The 23,431-nt window shown below is 67.1% G+C and overlaps 1 protein-coding gene across 6 annotated transcripts; it reads right to left on the bottom strand.

Moving 5' to 3' along the window:
- Positions 1-896: 896 nt before the first annotated feature.
- Positions 897-20,635, bottom strand: PIP5K1C (phosphatidylinositol-4-phosphate 5-kinase type 1 gamma). 6 transcript variants are annotated; one of them, XM_040990466.1, is made up of 19 exons: positions 20,542-20,635; positions 14,303-14,334; positions 13,384-13,476; positions 12,935-13,065; positions 11,773-11,890; positions 11,131-11,283; positions 9,779-10,078; positions 9,314-9,519; positions 8,579-8,662; positions 8,009-8,057; positions 6,535-6,619; positions 6,159-6,320; positions 5,887-6,025; positions 5,765-5,797; positions 5,542-5,646; positions 4,992-5,100; positions 4,321-4,398; positions 1,764-1,847; positions 897-1,624 (listed from the first exon to the last, which is right to left on the bottom strand). In XM_040990466.1, the coding sequence occupies exons 1-19, from the start codon at positions 20,633-20,635 to the stop codon at positions 1,622-1,624; spliced, it is 2,058 nt and encodes a 685-aa protein (XP_040846400.1). In that variant the 3' UTR covers positions 897-1,621. The 6 variants fall into 6 exon arrangements, with proteins under 6 accessions (XP_040846400.1, XP_040846401.1, XP_040846402.1 ...); XM_040990467.1 differs by lacking the exon at positions 4,321-4,398; XM_040990468.1 differs by lacking the exons at positions 1,764-1,847; positions 4,321-4,398.
- Positions 20,636-23,431: the final 2,796 nt, after the last annotated feature.

Genomic DNA, 23,431 nt, shown 5'->3' with positions numbered 1-23,431 from the left:
GCAAGAGCCAGAGGCAAAGGCAGGGGCAGCTGGCTGATGGCAATACCCAATTTATTAATCTCAACGTAAAAAGAGGGACTGTGGGGAGGGTGGCCGGGGGCCAGGGCTGCATTCGGGTATGTGTGGTCTGGGGCCAGCAGCAGCGTGCTGGACCACGGGGTCCCCTGGCCCTGGGCACCCCAGCTGGATTGTCACGTCCCAGACCGTTGGGGGGGGGGAGGACACAGGGTCCCTGGGGGACATTTAAGACACAGATTTGCAGATTCATTTCAGAATCGGTTCAGACGCAGAAACGAGGGCGGGCGGGAGTGATGTATTTGAACCACTGGAGAAAGGGAGGCCGGGGGCCAAGGGGCCGCGGCGACAGTACCATAGCGGGGGCCGGGGGCTGGGGGCCGGGGGGGCCGTATTGCACTGAGCCAGGTGTAAGGGGAGGGTGGCCAGGGCAGGGGGACAGCGGAGTGGCCAGCTTGTCAGTCTTCAGTATTACAGTACAAAGATTCAGACCCCTGGGGGGGGCGAGCGGGGATGGGGTCCTTGGGTGTGACATCACTCACGGCCCCTCCCACCCCTGGACGCCCCCACCCCCCACCAATCAGGTCTCTGGTCCTCAAACAGGGGCCCGCTCAGGACCTCCGTGATGTCACACACACACACACGTATAGTCACACACGCACACACACACAGGACAGTCAGGGCGGCAGGGTGTCCCCTGGCCCAGGCCAGCCTCTTGGCTCTGGGCAGGCGACACGTGGCTCCCAGGACCTGGGCACGGCCTCCTCCATGGTCCCTGTGTGTCCCTCCTGGCCCCGAGCTGGAGGCCGGCGGACGTGGGTGGACCGGGGGCAGCAGCAGAGTGGCCAACGTGGGGGTGGGGGGGCGAGGGCAGCACTGCGAGGAACTAACCAAGCAAATTCCTGGATGGGGAATTCCTCGGGCTGGTCCCTGCTTCCTCCAGAGCCGCCCAGCACAGCTCCCCACAAACACAGCAGTGGCCCAAGGGCCACTGGGCCCCTTGGGCCTGGCTGCGTCCCCGGAGTGGCTGCCCCTACAGGGGTGCTTCTGCTCCAGCGTCCAGAGGACACTTCCAGGGCCTGGGGTACCATCGCTGCCCCCTGTCCACTCACTCCGTCCGCCCTGGGTCGCACACTCCGGCCTCCTGGCAGTCAGGGGGCTGCTGGGATCCAGCTGGGACAGGGACGCTGGCAGGACACACTGTGAGGACGGGCCTGGCGCCACGGGTCCCCAGACCTGAGCGGAGGGAGGGATGACCTGTAGGGGAGTAGGGGTGGCCCTGGATCCTCTGGGTTCAGAGCTGCCCAGTGGGCAAGGTGGGGACCGGGGCGCCAGCTCCCAGGAACTGAGGCAAGGAGCCTGAGGGTGCAGCCCCCTCATCCTCTGTCGCTGTGCTCCACTGTGCGGCAGGAGGGACCCAAACAATAAATACGGGGTAGGGGGGTGGCGCACGGGGAGTCAGCGGCACGGGGCCCATGGGCGCTGCAGCCCGGAGCTGTGTGGCAGGGAAGGGCACAGCCGGCTGCCTCTGTCCAGGGGGCGGCCTGGGCCTTGGAGGGCGGTGGCGGGCAGGCGCTGGGCTCCGGGTCCAGGAACTGCATAGAAGTTACTGCAAGGGAGAGATGGGGCAGAGGTGAGGCCATGGGGGCAGGCAGGCAGGCAGGCGAGGGCCCTGCCCGCCGGGGCCACCTGCAGCCAGGGACTCTCCAGGGAGCCTGGGAGGCCCCAGCTGGCCGGGCCGCACTTACTGTGTCGCTCTCGCCGTCCGAGGCCGGCTGGGCCTGTGCGCTATAGTGAAGCGGGGAGTACACCCAGCTCCTTTCATCGGTGGGCTGTGGGCGGGCGGGCGGGCACGTGCAGGAAGAGCAGGGTGCAGGAGGCGCGAGAGGCAGAGGGAGGAAGGAAGAAAGAGGAGAAAATAAAAAGAGAACCCGAGGGCGGCTGAGCAGCGGCCCCGAAGCCCGCCCCGCTCCCGTGGCTGAACCTCTCTGACCCGGACCTGCCCCCAGTCCGTGGCCGGCCCGGCTCAGCTGGCCGGCGAGCGGGGTTGGCAACAGGAAGCGCTTAGCTGGGTCGAGGCAGAGGCCTGAGACAGTGACAGACGGAGGAAAAGGCAGGAGGGGGGGGGGGGATGTGTTAGGATGGGGCTGGGCTGCCTCTGGGACCCATCCTGGCCCAGCTCCGGGAGCCCGGGGACCCCTCGGCCACACGCTGGTTTCTGGGGGCCACTGGGGGGCCTGGCCCAGGGTCAGATCCAACCCAGCTCTCCCCACCTGGCCTCAAAGCTGCCAGCCACACCCCGCTCTTCCAAGGGCCCCGTGACACCACCAGCATGGCAGCTGCTGGTCTGAGCTCAGCCAGGCCGGCCACATCCAGCTGAGTGGCCTTGGCTGTGAACACGCAGCCAGTATGAACGCGTCCAGGCTTCCTGCACCCCTCCGGCCCCCCGGCAGCCAGGGACCAACAGCATCTCCACTCGATCTGGGCTCCGCTCACCTGCCTGCTCAGGGCGCTGCTGGACCCCCACTTCCCCAGCTCCACATGTACCTGCAGCGTCATCTGTGCTGGCCCACCTCCCCTTGTACCCAAGACAGTCTACTGCCTGCTACTAGGCCTGACTTCACAGGCCCCACGCGGCCCAGCCCCGGGTGCCCAGAGCAGGTGGCCCCCAGCCGTGGCTCCCTGTGGTGAGTGATACCCCCAACCCTGGCTCCCCACAATGGGCGCCATCCGGCCCAGCCCTTGTTCCCCACAGAGGTTGCCAACCCCCCAGCCCCTGGCTCCCTGTGACGAGTGATGCCCTCAACCCTTGCTCCCCACAGCGGATGCCCGTCTCCGAGCCCCTGACTGCAAGCGTGGGAGCATTGCCCAGCCTCTGGCTGCCTACATTGGGCGACACCCCCAGACCCTGGCTGACCACAGTGAGCAACACCCCCAGACCCTGGCTGACCACAGTGGGCGACACCCCCAGACCCTGGCTGACCACAGTGGGTGACACCCCCAAGCCCCTGGCTGACCACAGTGGGTGACACCCCCAAGCCCCTGGCTGACCACAGTGGGTGACACCCCCAAGCCCCTGGCTGACCACAGTAGGCGATGCCCCCAAAGCTCCTGGCTGACTACAGTGGGCGACGCCCCCAGACCCTGGCTGACCACAGTGGGTGACACCCCCAGGCCATGGCTGACCACAGTGGTTGACACCCCCAAGCTCCTGGCTGACCACTGTGGGCGACACCCCCAGACCCTGGCTGACCACAGTGGGCGATGCCCCCAAAGCTCCTGGCTGACTACAGTGGGCGACGCCCCCAGACCCTGGCTGACCACAGTGGGCGACACCCCCAGACCCTGGCTGACCACAGTGGGTGATGCCCCCAGACCCTGGCTGATCACAGTGGGCGATGCCCCCAAGCCCCTGGCTGACCACAGTGGGTGATGCCCCCAGACCCTGGCTGACCACAGTGGGCAATGCCCACAAGCCCTGGCTGACCACAGTGGGTGATGCCCCCAGACCCTGGCTGACCACAGTGGGCAAAGCCCCTGGCCTTTGGCTGCCCACAGCAGGCATGGAAGTAGTGCCCAGCCCCTGGCTTGCTAAAGGCAGCTCAGGCCATCTTCCAGACAGCCGGCCCAGGCCCCATGGGCTGCTCTGTTCCAAACCAAGGGTAAAAGCAGCCGAGCCTAAGGGATGAGACAAGGAGCAGCCGCTGCCCCAGTGAGTCCCTGGGGAGCTACACTAGAGGGGTACCCCATTTGCATCCTGCCTGCCTGCTGCTACATGCGCCCCTACCCCTGCCAGCCCCTTGGGGAAGCTCTGCCTATGGCTTTGGGCTGGTCCACCCAGCGCACACCTGGCAGCTCTGAAGGCTTAGCTGAGGGCATGGGGGCGACACAGCTCTAAGGGGCTCCGTGTCAGGGACATGGACTCCGGCGCAGGCCTGTGCCCTGTCCCATTGCCATGCGCTTCTGCCTAAACCGCACTGCTTCTCTAGGCCCTGGGCGAAGTGTTCCCTGGGTGCACGACCACGTGGTGGCCGCGCCAGGCGCCCAGGCCCGGCTGCCCCAGCTGGGCAGCGGCCCTCAGACCGCAGCCTCTGGCCGCCAGTTGTCCTGTGGCAGTGGGAAGTGTCATGCCCCACACTCCACCACAGCAGCGGCTGTGCTGGGGTCTGGGCAGACCCCAACACACGTGGGTGCACTTGTCCGTGCCTGCGGTGGTGGGTGACGGGCAGCCGCAGCCTGGACATCCCCGAGGCGGACGCCGGGGGCCGGGGAGTCAGGCCAGGGTGGCCGGCTGCGGTCACTTACAGCGCCCGAGGAGCTCGGGGTCACGGCCCGCAGTCGGCGATGGTGGGGAGAATAAATCCAGTATCTCCCGTCCGTGAACTGGGCGGGTGCGGGGGGGGGCAGGAAGGAGACAGAGAGCGGGTGAGGCGACAGGAGCCCAGCAGGCAGGAGGCGGGAGCATAAGCAGGGGTGCTGGGGAGGTTTCTCGGGGTGCCCTGCCACCTTCGTCTGCCCCCTCCACCCCCATGGCAGCACGGGACCGGGCCACCTCGCCCAGCGTGCAGATGCCAGAAGCCCATAGCTCAGCTCTGGCCAGGTGGTGGGGTGCAGACTCACAGTCCCTCCTTCCTTCCGCAGAAGGGAGCCCCGCCTGGCCCAGCCTCACCCCTGGCCGGCCTCGGGCTCCCCCGCTGCCTGGCCCAAGCTGAGCCCGACCGGACCTCCGGCTCCCCAGGTGACAGGCTGCGTCTGGCACAGGGTCACGGGTTCAGTCCCACATGGGGTGGAATCCCCAAGGAGCCAGCAGAGCCTCAGTCCCGGCCTGGCTCTCCTGTGGGGTGAGGGGCGAGTTGGGCAGGGGGGACGCAGCGGCTGCAGCGCCTGAGTACACGGCCACGCAAGCGGGTTCGATGTGCCAGTGTGAGTGCAAGCAGCTGTGTGTGCAATGGGGCGGGGGCCTGTGGGGCACTCACAAAGTAGATGTCTGGGGCCGGCGTGTCCTCCTCGTCCGAGGCCTGGCTGGCGGGCTCCGAGGCCTGGCTGGCCGTCTCTGCCTCCACAGTAGCCGAGGTAGCCTCCACCCTGGGGGACGTGGGGCAGATCGGATCGGGCTGACCTCAGCCCACGCGCCTGCCGCTGCTCACACGCCTCGGCTGCACCCCTTCCCTCTGAGCCGTCGCCTGCCTGTGCCCTGGGCCCAAGCCTCTCTGTGGTTGTTCCAGGTGTGTGCAGGCGTGCGAGCGTGTGTGCAGGTGCGTGTGCATGTGCGTGCGCAGGTGGGGCGCCAGGCAGAGCCCGGGGTCGTTGAGTGGGCACAGTATGCGTGGGCAGAAGGCAATGAGTAACAAGCAAGCAAGGACAGGCTCTAGGGTCCAATCCCCTGTGGATGTACCCGGGACCCCCACACCCACGGGGGAGACCCCGATGGAGGTCCTGGCTCCTGGCCCAGCCCTGGCTGTGGTGGGCATGTAGGGAGGGAGCCAGCAGGTGGAGAACTTCCGCCCCGGCCCACCGCCAGCTCACCCTGCAGCCGCCTCCGTGGGCTCCACAATCTCCACGCTGCAGGCCGGCTCCACCTGCACGCTGAGCTGCTGCACGTCCTCCTCGGCCGGTGGTTCCTCGGGAGGCCTGGGCGAGGGGGCAGCCTCAGTGAGGCCTGTGGGAACCCCCGTTACCCTGGGGACCTCCTGATGCCAGGGAAGGACCCCTCCTCCCCATGGAGAAGCCCAGGGCTGGGGTGTCTCACCGGCCATCCTGTCCCGACGACTGCGTGCGCCGCCTGCAGAGATGCCAATGGCAGCTGGTGAAGTGAGGAGGGCACCCACTTGCCCGCTCGCCTGCCCACGGTCCCCCACACGGCCCGCCCACCTGTACCGCGGCTGCTCCGACGTCTCGGACGGCGACCGCTCTGGGAGGGACAGGGAGGTGGACGACAGGGTCGTGGCGATGGAAGCAGTGGTGGCTTCCTCAAAAGACGGCGGAGTGCAGGGCAGGAGGTCTGGCCGGCCTGTGGACAGGGGTGCCAACCACTCAGGCAGTGGATCTACCCCTGGCACCTGCAGAGGCGTGTGCCGCTGTCCCTCTGCAAGGTCCCCACCTTGACCTCAAAAAAATCAAACCCAGTCCCCGTATGCCATCACCTTCATCCTCCAGCGTGGGGTAGCTGCGTGCCCCCCGCAGGTCATACTGTGCCTCATCCCGCTCACTGGGGATCTGGCTGGCTGAGAAGGCGGCTGTGGGCCCCAGCGGCTTGACCGCCAGCAAGGCACCGCGCCCCTTCTTGGAGGGCGAGGACTTCAGAGCTGCAGGGGCAGGGAGCAGAGGGCGGAGTGGTCAGGGCTGCCCGCAGGCCCCCGCGGCCTCCCCTCTGTGTTCAGGCCTGGAATGCATGCACGGCTGCTCTCTGCCCGCACAGGGGCACCGGCTCTGGGCTCTGCAGGGGCTGGCTGGGCTGTGAGCCCAGGGACAAGGGCCTCCCTGACCCCTCGCTTTGCGGCATCCCTCGGGGTGGCTCACAGGAGTTCTTCCGGAACACGGTGTTGCTCATGAACTTGAAGAAGCGCTCGGCGTAGAAGCTGGGCCGGTGGACGGAGACCGTGTCCTGCAATAGAGGGCGGTTCAGCTCTGGGTGTGCCGGGGGCAGGCTGGGACGGGCTCCTTCCTGCACTAGCCTGTTTGCCCTCAAGCATTTTGAACCCACTGAGCAAAACCAGGACCAAGGCGTGAACCAGCCGCAGCAGTGCGCAGCCTCTGACCCAGGCCCACAGCAGGGCACAGCCTCCAACACAGGCCCACAGCAGGGCTCAGCCTCCAACACAGGCCCACAGCAGGGTGCAGCCTCCAACACAGGCCCGCAGCAGGGTGCAGCCTCTGACCCAGGCCCACAGCAGGGCACAGCCTCTGACCCAGGCCCGCAGCAGGGCGCAGCTTCTGACTGTACAGAGCCCCCCAGGGGCCTGGATCGGGCATGTCTGTCTGCAGCGAGCCCGCCCGAAGCCTGGATGAGTGGTGTCCGTCTGTATGGAGCTGCCCGTTTGAGGCGTGGCAGCGGGGAGCCCGAGGCCTGGATCTTTCCATCCTCTGACACCCCACGTGCTGGGTGATCCCACGTGCCTGGCTGGGGCAGAGCAGTGTCCCTGCCCCCATGTATGCCATTCCAGGGGCTCACCCGGACAGGACCCAGTGTCCCGGGGCAGGCAGGCCAGCTGCCCCTGCTAAACCCCCGCAGGGGCGCACTAGAACCCAGGAGCACACACGGCCTCCTGTGGCTGAGCTCTGGCTACGGGACCTGGGCCTGGCTTGACAGGCTTTCTACCCCGGCTGAGGCCAGCCCAGCTCCCCTGCCCCACCCTGCCCTGCTGCAGGGGCCAGGGTTCGAGGCTCACCCAGGGTGGAGAGCCAGGGCTCAGCAGTGCCACGGGGCCTTGGGGAGGTGGCGCATGGGGATGTACATGTGTGTGGGCACGTACGGTCTCAAGCTGCAGGCTGAGAGAGACAGAGCGCCTTCCTGAGTACTCCAGCCTGCCCAGATGCTCACAGCTCAAGGGCCAAACCAGGGGCTGGAGCCTCAGCCAGGGGCTGGAGCCTCAGCCAGGGCCCCTCCGGGCAGCCCGCAGCACCGGGCACAGGGCTCTGCAGCTAAGGCTGTCCCCACAGCCAGGCACTCGGGCGAGGCTGCTACGGAGGGCTGCACCCTGACCTTCTTGAAGAACATTCTGGAACCCCCTGCTCGGCCCCACCCCGTCTCCAGGGTCTCCTGAACTCTAGACAGATTCTGCACAGGCAGAGTGGGGTCTGAAGTGTGGCCAGGGCAGCGGAGGGGCACCCCGTCCCCACCAGACCCTGGGCCTCAGGGGTGCAAACAGGCCCTCAGGGGTCCGCGCCGATGGATGCCACGAGCGGACGAGCCAGCGCGGCAGTGAGTCAGTGAGAGAATGAACGAACGAGTGAGCGAGAGAACGAGCGAGCAAACGAGCGGGCGGCCACTCACCCCATCGTGCACGAGAGCCTTCCAGGTGTGCTCGAGCTTTTTGATGAACCTGCGGGGACAGGCATCGGCTCAGCCCAGATGGGACCAGCCAGAGGCGGGCGGGCACCCCATGTCCCCGCTCCAGGGCCAGGTGCCGAGGAAGCCTCAGCCCGCCCACCTCCTCCCCGCCTCGACACCCAGGACCCTCAGTGAGGACGTGTGAGAGAGGACGGGGAGTGAGGATGGGAGACAGGAGGAGGTCCTAGGCTTGGCGGTGAAACCTAAATGCCATCGAGGTGCGGCTGTCGCCAGCTTCCAGCGCAGCAGGCAAGCCACCTGCGTGGACAGCTCGGGACTGTCCCGCTGTCAGCAAGGGGCGTGGAGCTGGAGGACAGTGGAAGTGCCCGCCACCCGTGCCTGCATGTGCGGTGTGGAGGGGAGCAGCCGGCAGGCAGCACACAGCACAGGGAGGGAGCTGCGGGCAGCGGGACCTGCTTCCTGGGGCCCTGCCCTGCCCTGCCCTGCCCCACGCGGGAACCACCCTGCCCTCTCCCCTGTGGCCCGCCCCACCCGCGCGGCCCTCCTCCACACCTGTAAGACTGCAGGATGTCGATGATCCCGATGTGCAGCAGCAGCCGCTCTCCGCGGCCGTTCACGGCGGGGATGCCGCCCATCCTGCGGGAGAGGCTGTGGTCGGCACCGCAGGCAGGGCCTGGGGCGGCGCCAGGGTCTCCGGGGCAGAGCATCGGGGCCCAGGCATGTTTCCCAGCATGCACCATGGTGCACCCTGCCCACGGCAGGCGGTGGACGTGTGTCCACACAGGCACGCCCTTGCCCAGCAGGGCCACGGCAGGCTCAGGGCCCGAGGGGGAGTAAGTGGGGGCCAGGACAGCTCCCACCTGCGCCCCATGGGCCCAAGCATCCCCAACCCAAAGGGCCCAGCACCCCTGCTCCTGCCCCATGGGCCCAAGCACCCCCACCCCAAAGGGCCCAGCACCCCTGCTCCTGCCCAATAGGCCCAAGCACCCCCACCCCAAAGGGCCCAGCACCCCTGCTCCTGCCCCATGGGCCCAAGCATCCCCAACCCAAAGGGCCCAGCACCCCTGCTCCTCCCCCATAGGCCCAAGCATCCCCAACCCATGGGACCTGGTGCCCCTACCCCCATCCCCATCCTAAGGGAACCGACGCCCCCCACCCTGGCCCCATGAGGCCCAGCAGCCCCTCCCCTGGCTCCATCGGGCCGTACCCCACGCCCATTCCAGCCACAGCACGGCCCACCAGGCTCCCCTACGGCCCCCATGTAGCTCCTGGGCCCGCGCCACCTACGTGTCATCCGTCCCAATGGCCTCCCCGCGCGCTGCCCCGCCCTGGATGGACTCCATGGCCGTGGAGTAGAGCGCCTTCTGGCCCACGGGCCGCTTCTCGTCCAGGGGGCTCTGCGCGCCCTCGGCCTGGCGCTCGCGTTCCTGCTGGTCGATGTTGTGCACGCCCAGCAGCAGGCTGTAGTCCATGATCTTGAAGCTCTCCAGCACCTGGGGACGGCGGGGGGGGGGGGGGTCAGGCTATGGCACAGGACCACGCAGGGCCACCCGCGCCGTCCCTCCGCCCGCCACACACACGCAGGGCCCACAGGCGCTCTGACCCGAGCCTGCCCACACTGAGGGCAGACCTGGGACCCTGTTCCTGCACCAGATCTTCCTGGGTCCCAGGCACAGGCTCCACGCACCAGGCGCAGGGTGCCCTGGCATCCGCCCAGCCCCACCCCGCCCCCCCCCCCGGCAGGTGGCCCACCAGGCAGTCCCGCTGCAGAGTCTTGAGCAGGGCGCTGAAGGTGTCGGCGTCCAGCAGCAGCCCCTCCGGCATGTCCTGCATGAAGTCCAGGTCCTTGTAGGTGGGCGCGCCCTTCTCCTTCTCCTTGCGGCTGGCGCGCCGCTTGTACGTGGAGCCCTTGAGGTCGAACTTGAGGTGCATCTTGACCACGCGGGGCAGCACGTTGTTCATGACCACCACGCGGATGTTCTTGCCGCCCGACTGCACGCAGTACAGCCCGTAGAACTTGGGCAGCAGCGTGCGCGGGTTCTGGTTCAGGTTCTGTGGGGCACACGTGGCCGGCAGGACGTCAGGAGAGCTCCCGGCTCCGAGGGACCCCCCCCCCCCACACCGCACTGTCTCCCAGGGCTGGCTCCGCTCCCCGGGGCTCCTGCTCTCGTCCACATGAGCGTGGACCGCACGGGCTCCGCAGGCCCCGGGAGGCACAGGCCGGCAGCCAGCTCCCGTCCACAGATCACGGCCCTGACTTTGTTAATCTCCAGGAGCCAGGAGCCGCGTGTGGGTCTCCCCGTGGGTGCAGGGTGGGTGTCACAGGGAGCCGCATGGGCAGTGCAGCCCTGGGGACTCGAACCCAGGGACTCAGATGAGGGACGGGGGTCCCAAGGCGCTTAAGAACCACCAGGTCACTGTCCAGGTCACTGTCTGTGGGTCAGCCTGTTGGGGGACCCTGGCCCACGGGGGGAAGGGCGTGGCCTCAGGGAGGGCGTGACCTAGGGAGTCACGCCTAGGGAGAGGAGGGCGTGGCTTCCGGGAGTGGAGGGTGGGCCTTAGGAAGGAGCAAGGCATGGGAAGGGGAGGCGTGGCCTAGCCTGGGTGGGTGTGGCCTGGGGAGGGGCGGGGCTTAGCCTCAGTGAGGGGCGGGGCTTGGGATGGGTCAATCCTGGGTGGATGTGGCCTGGGAGGGCGTGGCCCAGCCTCAGTGAGGGTGGGGCTGTGGGTGGGTGTGGGTTGGAGGGGCGTGGCCCAGCCTCAGTGAGGGTGGGGCTGTGGGTGGGTGTGGTTTGGAGGGGCGTGGCCCAGCCTCAGTGAGGGTGGGGCTGTGGGTGGGTGTGGTTTGGAGGGGCATGGCCCAGCCTCAGTGAGGGTGGGGCTGTGGGTGGGTGTGGTTTGGAGGGGCGTGGCCCAGCCTCAGTGAGGGTGGGGCTGTGGGTGGGTGTGGCTTGGAGGGGCGTGGCCCAGCCTCAGTGAGGGTGGGGCTGTGGGTGGGCGTGGTTTGGAGGGGCATGGCCCAGCCTCAGGGCGGGGCTGTGGGTAGGCGTGGTCTGGAGGGGGCGTGGTCTAGGAGGGCGTAGCCAGGCCGGCCAGGAGCTCACCATGTAGTAGCCGGGCAGCAGCTTCTGCAGGAACTCGGCCTCCTTGTGCATGACGGTTTTAATGATGAACTCGTCATCGCTGGTGACGTAGAACAGGGAGCCGCTGGCCCCGGGGTTGGACAGCTCGATGAGCGGCTCGTTGCAGAGCGAGTACTGAGCAGGGTGGGTGGCCGTGAGTGCTGGGCATGTGGCCACAGCGCACTACCCCCACCCAGGCCACGGAGCAACCCCGGGGGCCCAGGCTGAGCCCGGTGGTCACCCCTTGCGCTGACCAGGGACAGGGTCGAATCCCAGCTGGATGTGTGTTCAGTGACTGCCTTGACGCTGCCAGCAAATGCTGAGAGCCCCAGGGCACCCGGGGCCAACCCCAGCCCCCCACAGGCCCTGCAAACCCTCGGCCCTGCCACGCTGCAGGGGCTGCCAAGGGCCCCCCCCCACAGGCCTTCCTGCAGATCCTTAGCCCTGCCACGCTGCAGGGGCTGCCAAGGGCTGCCCCCACAGGCCCTCCTGCAGACCCCCGGCCCTGCCATGCTGCAGGAGCTGCTAAGGGCTGCACCCCTCTCCAGCCAGGAGTGTCTGAATCGGCACAGGCATGTGGGCGTCAGCCGAGACCCCCCCCCCCAGCCTGCCCACCCTGCTCACCAGGTAATCATCTGGCCGGATCCCAAAGAGCTCCCGGAAGTAGCGGAAGGCGACGGGTGCGTAGGTCTTGAAACGGAAGTCCTGGAAGTGGTGGGCAGGGGTCAGGTTGCTGCCTTCGCTGAAACGAAGCACACAGAGGCGTCTGTGAGTCATGGCTGGTGCGGGGGGGGGGCCCTTCCCGGCTTGCGCCCGTGCAGGCGCCCCCAGCCTCCAGCTCCGAGCAAGCGCTGCAGTGGGAGGGAGGCAGGGCTGCACTGGTCCTCCTGGCCTGGCAGTGGAGCCCCTGGATGCTGGGCAGGGCTGGCCTTGCTTGGTAGACCGTACTTAGCCAATGAGGCGCCAGTGGGGCAGAAGCCACGTGGGGGCTTCCTGGCTGCGCCCTTCTCTACTCCTTGCTGTGAGGAGGCAGACCCGATGGCGGGAGTCTGGGCAACCACCTGAGACGGGGAGGCGGAGGGGCCTGCTCCATGGGGTCACCTGACTGTCCCACCTTCTTCCTCTGAGTGCAAGAGGTCAGTGTTGTAGCATTGTGGGTAAAACCCAGGCCTACAAGTCCTGCATCCCATGGGGCACTGGTTCTAATCCTGGCAGCTCCACTTCCCATCCAGCTCCCTGCCTGTGGCCTGGGAAAGCAGTGGAGGACGGCCCAAAGCCTTGGGATCCTGCACCCGCATGGGAGACCCCGGGGAGGCTCCTGGCTCCCGGCTGGCTTAGCCACAGCCTTTGCAGCCATTTGAGGAGTGAACCAGTAGGTGAAAGATTTGTCTTTTTCTGTCTTGCTTTTCGATAAGGAAACCTGTTCTTCTGTGGGAGCTAAGCAGCAAGCAGCAGCCAAGCAGGGCCGGGTGGGACCCCAACCGCAGTGTAGGCCTAGGGCCTGGGCCAGGCTGGGAGGTGGGTGGGGCCAAGGAAAGGGTGGGGTGTGGGCGGAGCCAGAGAGAAGGCAGGGCCAGGGAGAGGGCAGAGCCAGGAGAAGGCGGGGCCAGGGAGAGGGCAGAGCCAGGAGAAGGCGGGGCCAGGGAGAGGGTGGAGCCAGAAGGCGGGGCCAGGGAGAGGGTGGGGCTGGGAGAGGGTGGGGCCAGGGAGAGGACAGGAGTGGGCAGAGCCAGAAAGCAGGGCGGGGCAGGGTGGGCAAGGCTGTATCCCGGCCAGCCGCTCCCACCTGGGGAAGAAGATGCTCTCCACCACGTAGAAGTCCTGCATGAGCACATCACGCTCCGGCTTGGAGCTCAGGTTGCCCACGGTGTAGCCGATGCCCAGCTGGATGGCACCCTTCAGGGTGGACGAGGTGGTCTGTGGGCGAGACCGGCTGTCAGGACCCCTCCCCACACAGCCTCAGCGTGGGCAGGGCCTGGCAGACCTGCCATGTGTTGCTTTGTGGTCCAGAAGGTGCCAGACCAGCCGCCTGGAGAGGATAGCGTCCACCAAGGGGCCGAGGGAGGGCCCGGCCCAGCCCACCCAGGCGCTAGGACCCCCAGTCCACCAAGGGGCCGAGGGAGGGCCCAGCCCAGCCTGCCCAGGCGCTAGGACCCCTAGTCCACCAAGGGGCCCAGGAAGGGCCCGGCCTGCCCAGGCACTGCGGCCCCCATTTCCCACCCAGCAGCTCAGTACCTTCTTGTAGGTCGTCTCCCCAGATGCGTCCACACTGCGATGGCCCAACTTTTTCCCATGGCCCGGGCCTGGTTGCCCAGTCGTGGACAGAACCTGGTGACAAGGAAGCAGGACATGTGAAGTCAGCAGGGGGCCCAGAAGGTTCTGGAAGCCTGGCAAGACAGGGGTCATGATCAGAAGTGCGTGCAGGGAGGCGCTGGCTGAGGCGGGCTGAGCGGTCAGCAGGGCCCTCATCCCATTGTTCAGGGGCAGATACAGGGTCCCTCAGGAGCAGGCGACCCCGGCCCACCCACTCCACACTGGGAGCTCCCCCCGACGGGATGACCACAGCGTCCAGAGATGACAGGGGGCTGTGGGAAGCTGACAGGCCACCCCCATCCTGCCATGTCCCCGGAGCGCCAGCCAGGCCTGCTCCCAGCGAGTTGTCCACCATGCCACCAGGGGGCAGGCCCAGGGCCCACTCTGTCTCCCATGGTCACTGCTGGGGTTCTAGGACATGTCATGCAGACCCCACAGGGGGTTCTTAGGGCCCCCCAAGCCTCCCCTGGCTCCAGCTCCTTTTGGGGACAGCACTGTCCACAGCCCCAAGGGTAGCTCAGGCCTGGGGATCCTGCACAGGATAGCAGAACAAGACTCAATGGACAGAAACGGGGGGCATCACAATAGCTCCCCACATATGCAGGACCACTTAAGTATCCAGCAGCCCACCCTGAGCCTGGTGACCCCCGAGGGGTGAGTGTCCAGGCAGAACCCCTAACCTGCCAGCAGCCAGTCCCGGGCCCTGTCCTCGGGGCACTGGCTGGAGGGTCCCGCAGGGCTCTGCGGGCAGGTAGTGCTGGCAGTACCAAGGCCCCACGGTGCCAGTGATGACCCCATGACCCCGGGGCCCCAAGCCCCTTCGCTCGCTCCCAGAACTCACCTCTAACACAGCTGTCTTCTTCTGGCCGAGACCTGTGAGGGCAGGGAGAAGCTTGGCTCAGGCACGTGGCCAGCCGGGTGCACAGGCTCCCCGCGGGCTGCAGCGCCCCGGGGGGCACAGGGCTCTGGGAGCAGTGCGGGCAGAGGTCACCCGTGTGGGGGCCCCAGACCCCCAACACCAGTTCTGGGCCTCCGTGCTGCGTGCTTACAGGGCCGTTGAGATGGCATAAGCAGGGTGGACCTGGCGCAGGCCCGGCTGGGGAACCGGAGTCGTGCAGGTGGCCTGGACCGGGGGAATGTGTGTCCCCTACAGGTCATGGCCATGCTGAGCCAGCAGTAGCCCCAGGGAGGACGTGCAGAGGGGCCCCCAAGATATGAAACATGGGGGTCGAGGTCACAGCACCAGCCCTGGGTTCCCCTGCATCTCCTCAGGCCCCCAACGCCTTACGGGGTCTTTACCACCTACCCTGGCGCTCTGACAGGTTCAAGGTCATCCCCACCCCCACCTGGATGCCCACACAACAGCAGGAGAAGTGGGGAGAGGAGGGGGCGGCACAGACCCAGGCCACGTCGGGGGGGCTCCAGGGCCAAAGCCTCAGCCTCCAACTCTTCCCCACCTGTGTCTACGGCCTCTCCCTCAACAACCCCACACCCCGCGTGCACAGCCCTGGGTTTCCCATGGCCCCCAGCCCTCTCCCCCAGTGTCAGGGGTAGGCAGGAATCCTCCTGGGCCATATGGGCAGCCTGGGTGGCAGTGAGGTCCCCGGCCCCGACTTCCGGGCGGCAGTGAGGTCCCCAGCCCCGACCCAAGGGTGGCAGTGAGGTCCCCAGCCCCCTGGGCAGCCGTGGGTGGCATTGAGGTCCCCGGCCCCCCACCCCCTGGTGGCAGTGAGGTCCCCAGCCCCCTGGGCAGCCCTGGGCGGGGGCAATACCAGGAAGGAGCGGAGCGGAGCTGGTCTGCTCCCACCAGTGCACACCACCCTGTACATGACCCGGTAATGATCCAAGACATGGCTACAAAGTCCCCCCCCCAGCCCTCCAAGCAGAGACGGGGTCCCTGACAGGGGTGCCCCCAGAGGCCCAGGCTTGTCTGATCCTGCAAGAAGCCCTGCAGAGGCGGGATGCACGCCCAGAATCCATCAGGTGCCCAGGCCAAGGCTGCACGCCAGCAAGAGGGGCAACCTCACCCTAGCCGGCCAGTGCTGCTCCTGGGCGTCCAGCAGGAGTCCAGGCTGGGCACCTGGAGGGGCACTGCCAACCCTCAGGCTCAGTCGGGCAGGAGCAGGGCTAGGGTCGGGGTCAGGGCCAGCATCAGCATCAGGAACAGGACCAAGGCCAGGGCCAGGTTCGGGGTCAGGGTCAGGGCCAAGGTCAGGGCCTGGGGTCAGTGTCAGTACCAGGACCAGAGCAGGGTCAGGGTCATGGCCAGGGTCAGGGCCAGGGCAGGGTCAAGGTCAGGGTAAAGTACCAGGACCAGAGCAGGGTCATGGCCAGGGTCAAGATCAGGGCCAAGGGCAGGGTGGACACATGCTACTCACAGCTAACTGCCTTGAGGTGGAAAGGACATGGGACATGACCAAGGGGCAGCGGATGGCTGGGCCTGATGGCAGGAAGGTGTCAGGGAAGACCCACTGGCTGGCTGGCTGGCCGGCGGGCAGCAGAAGTAGAGGAGGGCAGAGGAGGCAGCCGGCGGGCAAGGCAGAGAAGGGCAGATGGCCGGTGGGCAGCTGATGGAGGGGGCAGCCGGCTGGCGTATGCTGCCACGCCTCCACACTGTCTCTCTCAGGGGCCGCCTATGCAGCGCAGCTCCAGGGAGCAGACCAGGACACGGCTGGGTACCTCGCAGGGCCTGCTCACCCGGCACGCGGCGGGCCCTGCCCTGACAGGAGCAGCCCCGGACGTGATGCCTGGCACGTGGCGGGCAACCGACAAACATCCCCCAGCAGGAAGACACCGTGGGAGCCGCTGGTTGAGCCCCGAGGTGGGTGCCTGGGCCTCAGCAAGGGAGCGGGGGACCACAGCATCCCCAGGACCAGGGGCACCAAGCTGCCCAGGAGGGATGGGCCGAGATGTCCACCTGTACCACCTTGAGCACACGTCCCTCCCCCAGCTGGGCCCACAGATGAAGCACGGCCGGGGCACAGGGCCAGCAGCCCAGGACCACTGGCTCTAGAGAACCCCTGTTCCCCCACAGGCCACACACCTGGCATCGCGGGTCGGGCACGCAGAGAACTGCTCCTTCCCGGCCCCAGGCTGACTGTGCCCGCCCATCTCCGGCCGCCCTGCTTCCCCTCTTCCCGCTGGCCACTAGGGAGCCCCTGTCCCCACCCTGCGTCTGCAGTCTGCAGAAGCAGGATGTCCCCGCCCAGCCCTGTTTCCGCAGCCTCCCAGCTCCCGGGGAGCTCCCTGAATGGCCACCTGTCCAGGCTCAAGGACGAGGCCCCTTGGAGCCCACGCCGGCTGCCGCCCTGCAAGCCCCGGTGAGCCTGGGGGACAGCTAGGCCTCCCAGCAGCCTTCCCCCACACACTGGCTCAGGCGCCACCAAGAGAAATGGGGGCCCAGGAGCCCACCCACCCACCCACCCACCACCCCACTGTCTGCCTCGATGCTGGCTGAGGACATTCCTGGTGAGCAAGGCAGCAGTTGCCAAGCCCTGGGTTCCCTGCCCCCATCCCCTGACATGAGGCCTCAGACAAATATTGGGGGTGTCATGCAGAGACAGAGCGCGGCCCGGCCACTGCCCCCTGACCGACACAGCTGAGGAGGGTAGGATGAGGGCTCCAGGCCGGGCTGCACCAGGGCTGACCAGCCCTGACCTGAGAGAGAGGACCCATTGCAAAGTCACAGGCAATCTATGCTGGCCACGAGTCTGTCCTGCTGTGTCCCCCTGGAGCGCCAGGGGCCGAGGGACCATGGCCACAGGGGACAGGAGGACGCATCGCCCACACGGACCCCTTCCTGCCAGGGACAGTCCCTCTCAGGTGGGTGCTGGTGGCTTCCTGGCATCGGGCTGGGCTGGGCACCCACCCTCCTCCCCACGCTCAGGCCCGTGGCTCCTCTCCCAAGGTGACAGATGGCTGGGGCGAGCTGGCAGGAGCGGCCAGCCAGCGGATGCCCACCATGGCAGGGTGGACAAGGTGTTCTGGAGGGCCACAGGCCAGAGGTCAGAGGTCACCCTTCCCCCACACGCCCTGAGCTCGTCAACTCCCAGCAGGTACAGGAGCCCCCCCACACACACATATCCAGGTGCAGGATCCCCACACACATCCAGGGGCAGGACACCACACGCACGCACACACACACACACCCCACAGGGGCCATCGTGTGCACCAACAAGCTGGGTGGCCCTGGGAATAGGCCCTGGTTGTGGTCAGCTACCCTTCCCAACCTCTGTCCCTGCAATGGCCAAGGTGTCTGTGCTCCTAAGGGCCCAGCCCTGCAGTGGGTCCCGGCCCGGCCCTGCAGCGGGTCCCGACCCGGCCCTGCAGCGGGTACCGGCCCGGCCCTGCAGTGGGTCCCGACCCGGCCCTGCAGTGGGTAACAGCCACCATCACATGTGGCTACACTACGCCTCTGCAGCAATGATGTGGGACAGTGGCAGGTGGGGTCATGTGGGGCCCGGGGAGTGGGCAGTAGCCTGCGGAAAGACCAGGAGCAAGGTAAACGGCTGCTTGTAGCAGCCACGGCCCTGACACGAGGGCTGGGGTTCGAGTCCTGGCTCCGGGGCCCAGCTCCCTGCAGGCCATGGCTGAGGTGCTAAGGATCCTGTCCCTCCTCCCAGCCCTGCAGCTGATGGCTGCACGGCCCCAGCCTGGGCAGGGGCCCGAGCCCAGATGGCAGCGGGGCCTGGGGGGCTGCTGAGGTGCACCCCAGGACAGGGAGAGGAGAAGTGTGCTGTGCAGTCCCAGCAGTAAAGGAAGGCAGCGGTGACAGCTTCCCCACCACCAGCAGGAAGAGCTTGGCTGCGGACACCATGTCCCAGTGCCAGCGCTGCCGTATCCCAGCGGGCACTACCACCACCCAGGGACTACGACCTGCACCCGGACAGCCACCCACCATGTACCCCAAGCCCCCAGCGTCCACAAGCAGACGGATGCCCTGCGGAATGCCTCATGGTGGCAGCAGCCCCCTTCCCAGCGCAGTGGGGAGGTGTCCTTACCCCCCCCCTTAACTTAATGTTATTTCAAACAGATACAGAGCGCTCCTCCCCTCACTGGTTCACCCCCAGATGTCCACCCCATGCAGCTGGAGGGTCCCGGCGCTGCAGTGTACATGAGCGGGGCCTCCGGACTCCCAATGTGGACACAGGCGTCCAAGCTGTGCCCAGCGCCTCCTCCACCCCAGCAGAATAAGGAAGTAAAATGAGAAATGAAATTACCCAAGCGCTTCTTCCTCATGCCCGCCGTGACCCCAGGCCCACATTACAGGCAGGGACCTCGGACGCCCGCCCTGCCCCAGGGCCGGCCTGGCTAATCCCGCAGGTAATCCCAGCAGTACCAGCCCAGGCCTCCAGCAGGCTGGCCAGCAGCAGACCTGGCACATGGGCTCCCTGGCCTCCCCCAAGGCCTCTATCTTGCCCCAGGGATGGCAGGGCAGGCTAGGCCCCAGCCACACTCCAGGCCCAGCACAGGGGGCTCAGGTGCCTGACCCAGCGGGTGCATCACATGCAGAGGGAGACCACACAGCTGCTACAGGGCTAACCAGAGGCCTGCCCTCAACTGCAGCCCCGCCCTTGCTCTGGCAGGGCACCACACCTGCCCCTGCACCTCGGGGTCCCCTTGTGTGCTGGGGAGGAGGGGAGGTAGGTGGGCAGGGGCTGCTGGGCAGCAGGAGAACCCGGGCTCTGATCCTAAGAGAGCTGCCGGCATGTGGAGAAAGAGGCAGCCAGCAGGTGCATCCCCAGTCCGAGCTGACACATCACCCAGCAGATGGGACGTGGGCGGGCGGGCGGGCAGGAAGCAGCTCAGGCCAGAACTCCCATCAGCACAAGCCAGGGTCCGCTCTGCCCGGCCTCCCCTGTGCCCAGGATCCCCACACAGCCTGCCCTGTGCCCACGGTCCCTGTACCACCTCCCCTGTATTCAGGATCTCCACACGGCCTGTCCTGTGCTGTCTCTGCACAGCCTCCCCTGTGCCCACGGTCTCTGCACCACCTCCCGTATGCCCACAGTTCCTGCACGGCCTCCCTTATGCCCATGGTCCCTGCACGGCCTCCCCTGTGCCCACGGTCCCTGCACGGCCTGCCCTGTGCCCACGGTCCCTGCACCACCTCCCCTGTGCTCACAGTTCCTGCACGGCCTGCCCTGTGCCCACGGTCCCTGCGCGGCCTGCCCAGGGTCCCCACAGGAGGCAAAAACCAGTCTCAGCTGCATTCCCCAGGTCCCTACACAGGCCCTCCTGACACGGACACTCTGACACGGGTGGGGAGACCCTGCAAACCCCGTGGGGCTCCCAGTGCAAGTGGCATCAACTGGGTCATCCACCACCAACACCTCCCAGTGGAAGCTTCCGGAGGCCAGAGGGCGCCCTGGGGCCCAGGAGGGGGGACACGGAGGCCATCACACCGCAAGAGGAGCAGCCGGCCAAGGAGGGGTCCCCCGGGGGGAAGTAGCTGAATGGGGCTCAGTGGCTTCCACAGGGAGGACCCCATGCCTGCACCCCAGGAGGGAGACACAGGGCACCCCCACAGCTGCACCCCAACAGGGAGATGTGGGGCATCCTCACAGCTGCCCCAGGAGATGTGGGGCGCCTCAGGCCTGCACCCCAGGAGACGCGGGATGCCCCATGCCTGCACTTCAACAGGCAGACATGGGGTGCCCCATGCATGCATCCCAACACAGATGCGGGGTGCCCCCACAGCTGCACCCCAACAGGGAGACGCGGCACCCCCACAGATGCACTCCAGGAGACGTGGGCACCCCTATGCCTGCATCCCAAGGGGAGACACGGGACCCCACAGCTGCACCACAACAGGCAGACGCTGGGCACCCTACAGCTGCACCCCAGCAGGGTGACGTGGGGTGCCCCATGCCTGTACCCCAGGAGACGCGGAGCGCCTCCAAGCTGCACCCCAAGAAGGAGACGCTGCACCCCAGCAGGGAGACGCGGCGCTCCCACAGCTGCACCCCAGCAGGGAGACGCGGGGTGCCCCGTGCCTGCACCCCAACAGGGAGACGCGGCGCCCTCGCCCCGTGTTGGGTCGCCACCCCCACCCGGCCGGCCTGGCCCGGCCCACGTTACCTGCGGCCGCCCCGCTGTCCGCCGCCCAGCCCGCGTCCCCGCCCGCCGGCCCCGCCTCGGTGCTCTCGGCCCCGTCCGGCAGCTCCGGCTCCATGTCCGCGCGGGGCGGGCGGAGCCCGAGGGCCCCGAGCTCGGCCGGGCCGGAACAACAGGGCGGCGGGGGCGGGGCCGGGGCCGGGCGTCACGCGCGGGGCGGGGCCGCGGGTGCGTCAGCGCGCGGGGCGGGGTCAGACGTCATGCGCAGGGCGGGGCCACGGGCGCGTCAGCGCGCAGGGCGGGGCCAGAAGTCACGCACGGGGCGGGGCTATTGGCTGCGTCAGCACGCGGGACGGGGCTACTGGCTGCGTCACGCGCATGGGGCGGGGATACATTACGTCAGCGCGGAGGCGGGACTACGAGCTGCGTCAGCGCAGGGGGCGGGATAGAATGCGTCAGCGCGCATGGGCGGGGCTGCGGGGTACGTCACTCTAGGGGCGGGGCCTACATGGGGCGGGGTTTGTCGGCGCGGGGCGGGGCCTACACGGGGCGGGGTCTGTCGGCGCAGGGCGGGGCCTGCATGGGGCGGGGTCTGTCGGCGCAGGGCGGGGCCTGCATGGGGCGGGGCCTGAACAGGGCTGGCTCTCGCGCGCCCTCGTGTGTCCCAAGGCGGCACGACAGACGTGTCGTCAGGTCTCCCGGTTTCACAAACACAAGCTTCATTCATTTTAATTTATTGTGATAAAAACAATACGTACAGCAGCTCAGGTGTTGGTGACATCCTGCACTTCCGCTCCATCAAGCTGTGTTAACGTCATGTCCACGATAGAACTGCTGACATAATACAAACATGAAGTGTCATTTTTGATGTCACAATGAAAAGTATGTCATCACACGATCAGTATAATCATATTTATTTGGCTTACATACCGTGCTACACGGCGAATTTGGTCTTAAAGATTTTATTTTTATTGGAAAGTCAGATATACAGAGAGGAGGAGAGACAGAGAGGAAGATCTTCCGTCCGATGATTCACTCCCCAAGTGAGCTCAACGGCTGGAGCTGCACCAATCGGAAGCCAGGAGCCAGGAGCCTCTTCTGGGTCTCCCATGCGGGTGCAGGGTCCCAAGGCTCTGGGCCGTCCTCCACTGCTTTCCCAGGTCACAAGCAGGGAGCTGGGTGGGAAGTGGAGCCGCCGGGATTGGAACCGGCGCCCCATGGGATCTCAGCACTTACAAGGTGAGAACCCTAGCAGCTAGGCCACCGCGCTGGGCCCGCTGCACGGTGTATTAAGCATATGTCTGCATGTACACATGCTTGTCATGGAGTGTGCCGTCCGTTGTGCTGGACTATTTTGTACTTGCTATGTAAATCAGGGCAGCCCGTGGACATCTTTCAGTTTCTTAAGATGTATTGATTTTTATTGGAAGGGCAGATAGACGCACACGGAGCAGGAGAGACAGAAAGATCTTCCGTCGGCTGGTTCCTTCCCAAGGGACCCCTGCAGGTGTCTGGGGTCGCAAGGGCAGCCCTCGCCCGCCTGTCCCGCACCAGGAACCGAGGCCGGGGACGGAGAGAGGCCACTCCAGGTGGACACACCCCCCGCAGGACACCCACCTTTCCCAGGACCTCAGAACCCACGCAGGAAGTGGGGCCCGGGAGCTCCCTGCTGGAAAAAAAGAAAGTTCTGGAAGCAGCTCCCCTGGGGCGGCTCGGGGACCCTGAAGGTCAATGCCCACCTGGCCCGGCCGGGTGGGGGTGGCGACCCAACACGGAGCGAGGGTGTCTCCCTGTTGGGGTGCAGCTGTGGGGTACTGGTACCCCCGGGGCCCCCTGCTCAGCAGGCAGACTTCCAGGGCCTGGGCTGCCCCGAGCCCCCTGGCCCAGAGGGTGAGCAGGGACAGTGAGTGGGCAAAGAGCGTGAAGAGGAAGTAAACTCAGCTTGGAAAAGCTAAGAATTAAACCCTGAGAACGGGGAAGTCCAGGGCAGGGGAGAAACTTGGCCGCAGGAGGAGGAAGGGGCCTGGGGCGGGGCGGCAGAGCCTTTATGGCCGGGGGGCTGGGGGGGCAGCGATTCCTCAGACAACCCTGAGAAGTGACTCAGAACTTCGCAATGCAAGCCCGGGGGGCGGGGGGGGGGGGGGGGGTTGGGAGCTGGGGCCTGTCCTGTCGTCCCATTTTGCAGAATCAAAAAACTGAGGCCGGCCGTCTGCAGCCGGTTGTCTGGCGTCTGGCACCCACTGGTGGCCTCGGCGGCGACCCCCGACAGCACACGTCCAGATGAGGGGGAAACGGTATGGGAACATAGGGGCTCGCTCCCAGCTCCCCGCCATGCAGGCCGCCGGCCCGCAGGTGTCCAACCCCTGCCCAAGGTGTGTCTCTGGCTTGAACGGCAGAGCTGGGGCACGGCAGCTTCCAGCTAAATGGCCCATGCAGCCAGCTGCTCCTCCTGGGGCTCCCATGTGGGTGCCTGGTAGCTGCTCCATCCTGGAGTGTCCCCCCGACACTGAAGAGGTGCAAAGCCACAGACGTATTCCCGGCTCAGGGGATGTGAGGGGAGCAGGGGCACGCCAGTGCCAGGCTCGGCTGGGCAGCCCCGGGGGCGTGGAGCGCCGGGCCAGCAGGGGTTAAGCGCGGCACCGCCCACTTGAGCACACCTTGCAACACTGCCACCAGCCCTGCCCGTCGGCCCCCCGCCAGCCCCGGGGCCCCCTGTGCTGGCCACGGGCACAGACCCTGCCTGCTGCCGCCACCACCAGCAAGGAGCCGCCGGACTAGGGGGTGACCGCGGCGGCCAGCCCCCCTCCCAGCCACCCGCCACCCAGGCCAGGTGAGCACCCAAGCTTTGACTCTCGCCATCTGCCCAGAGGCCACCCCATCCTCAAGGGGACAGGTGAGCCTCCATGCCTGCCAG

The sequence above is a fragment of the Ochotona curzoniae genome, unplaced genomic scaffold, assembly GCF_017591425.1.
Source record: "Ochotona curzoniae isolate NIBS_2020 unplaced genomic scaffold, NIBS_Ocur_1.0 contig_605, whole genome shotgun sequence".
Classification (NCBI taxonomy): domain Eukaryota; kingdom Metazoa; phylum Chordata; class Mammalia; order Lagomorpha; family Ochotonidae; genus Ochotona; species Ochotona curzoniae.
This window is presented reverse-complemented; position numbering and strand designations above follow the sequence as displayed.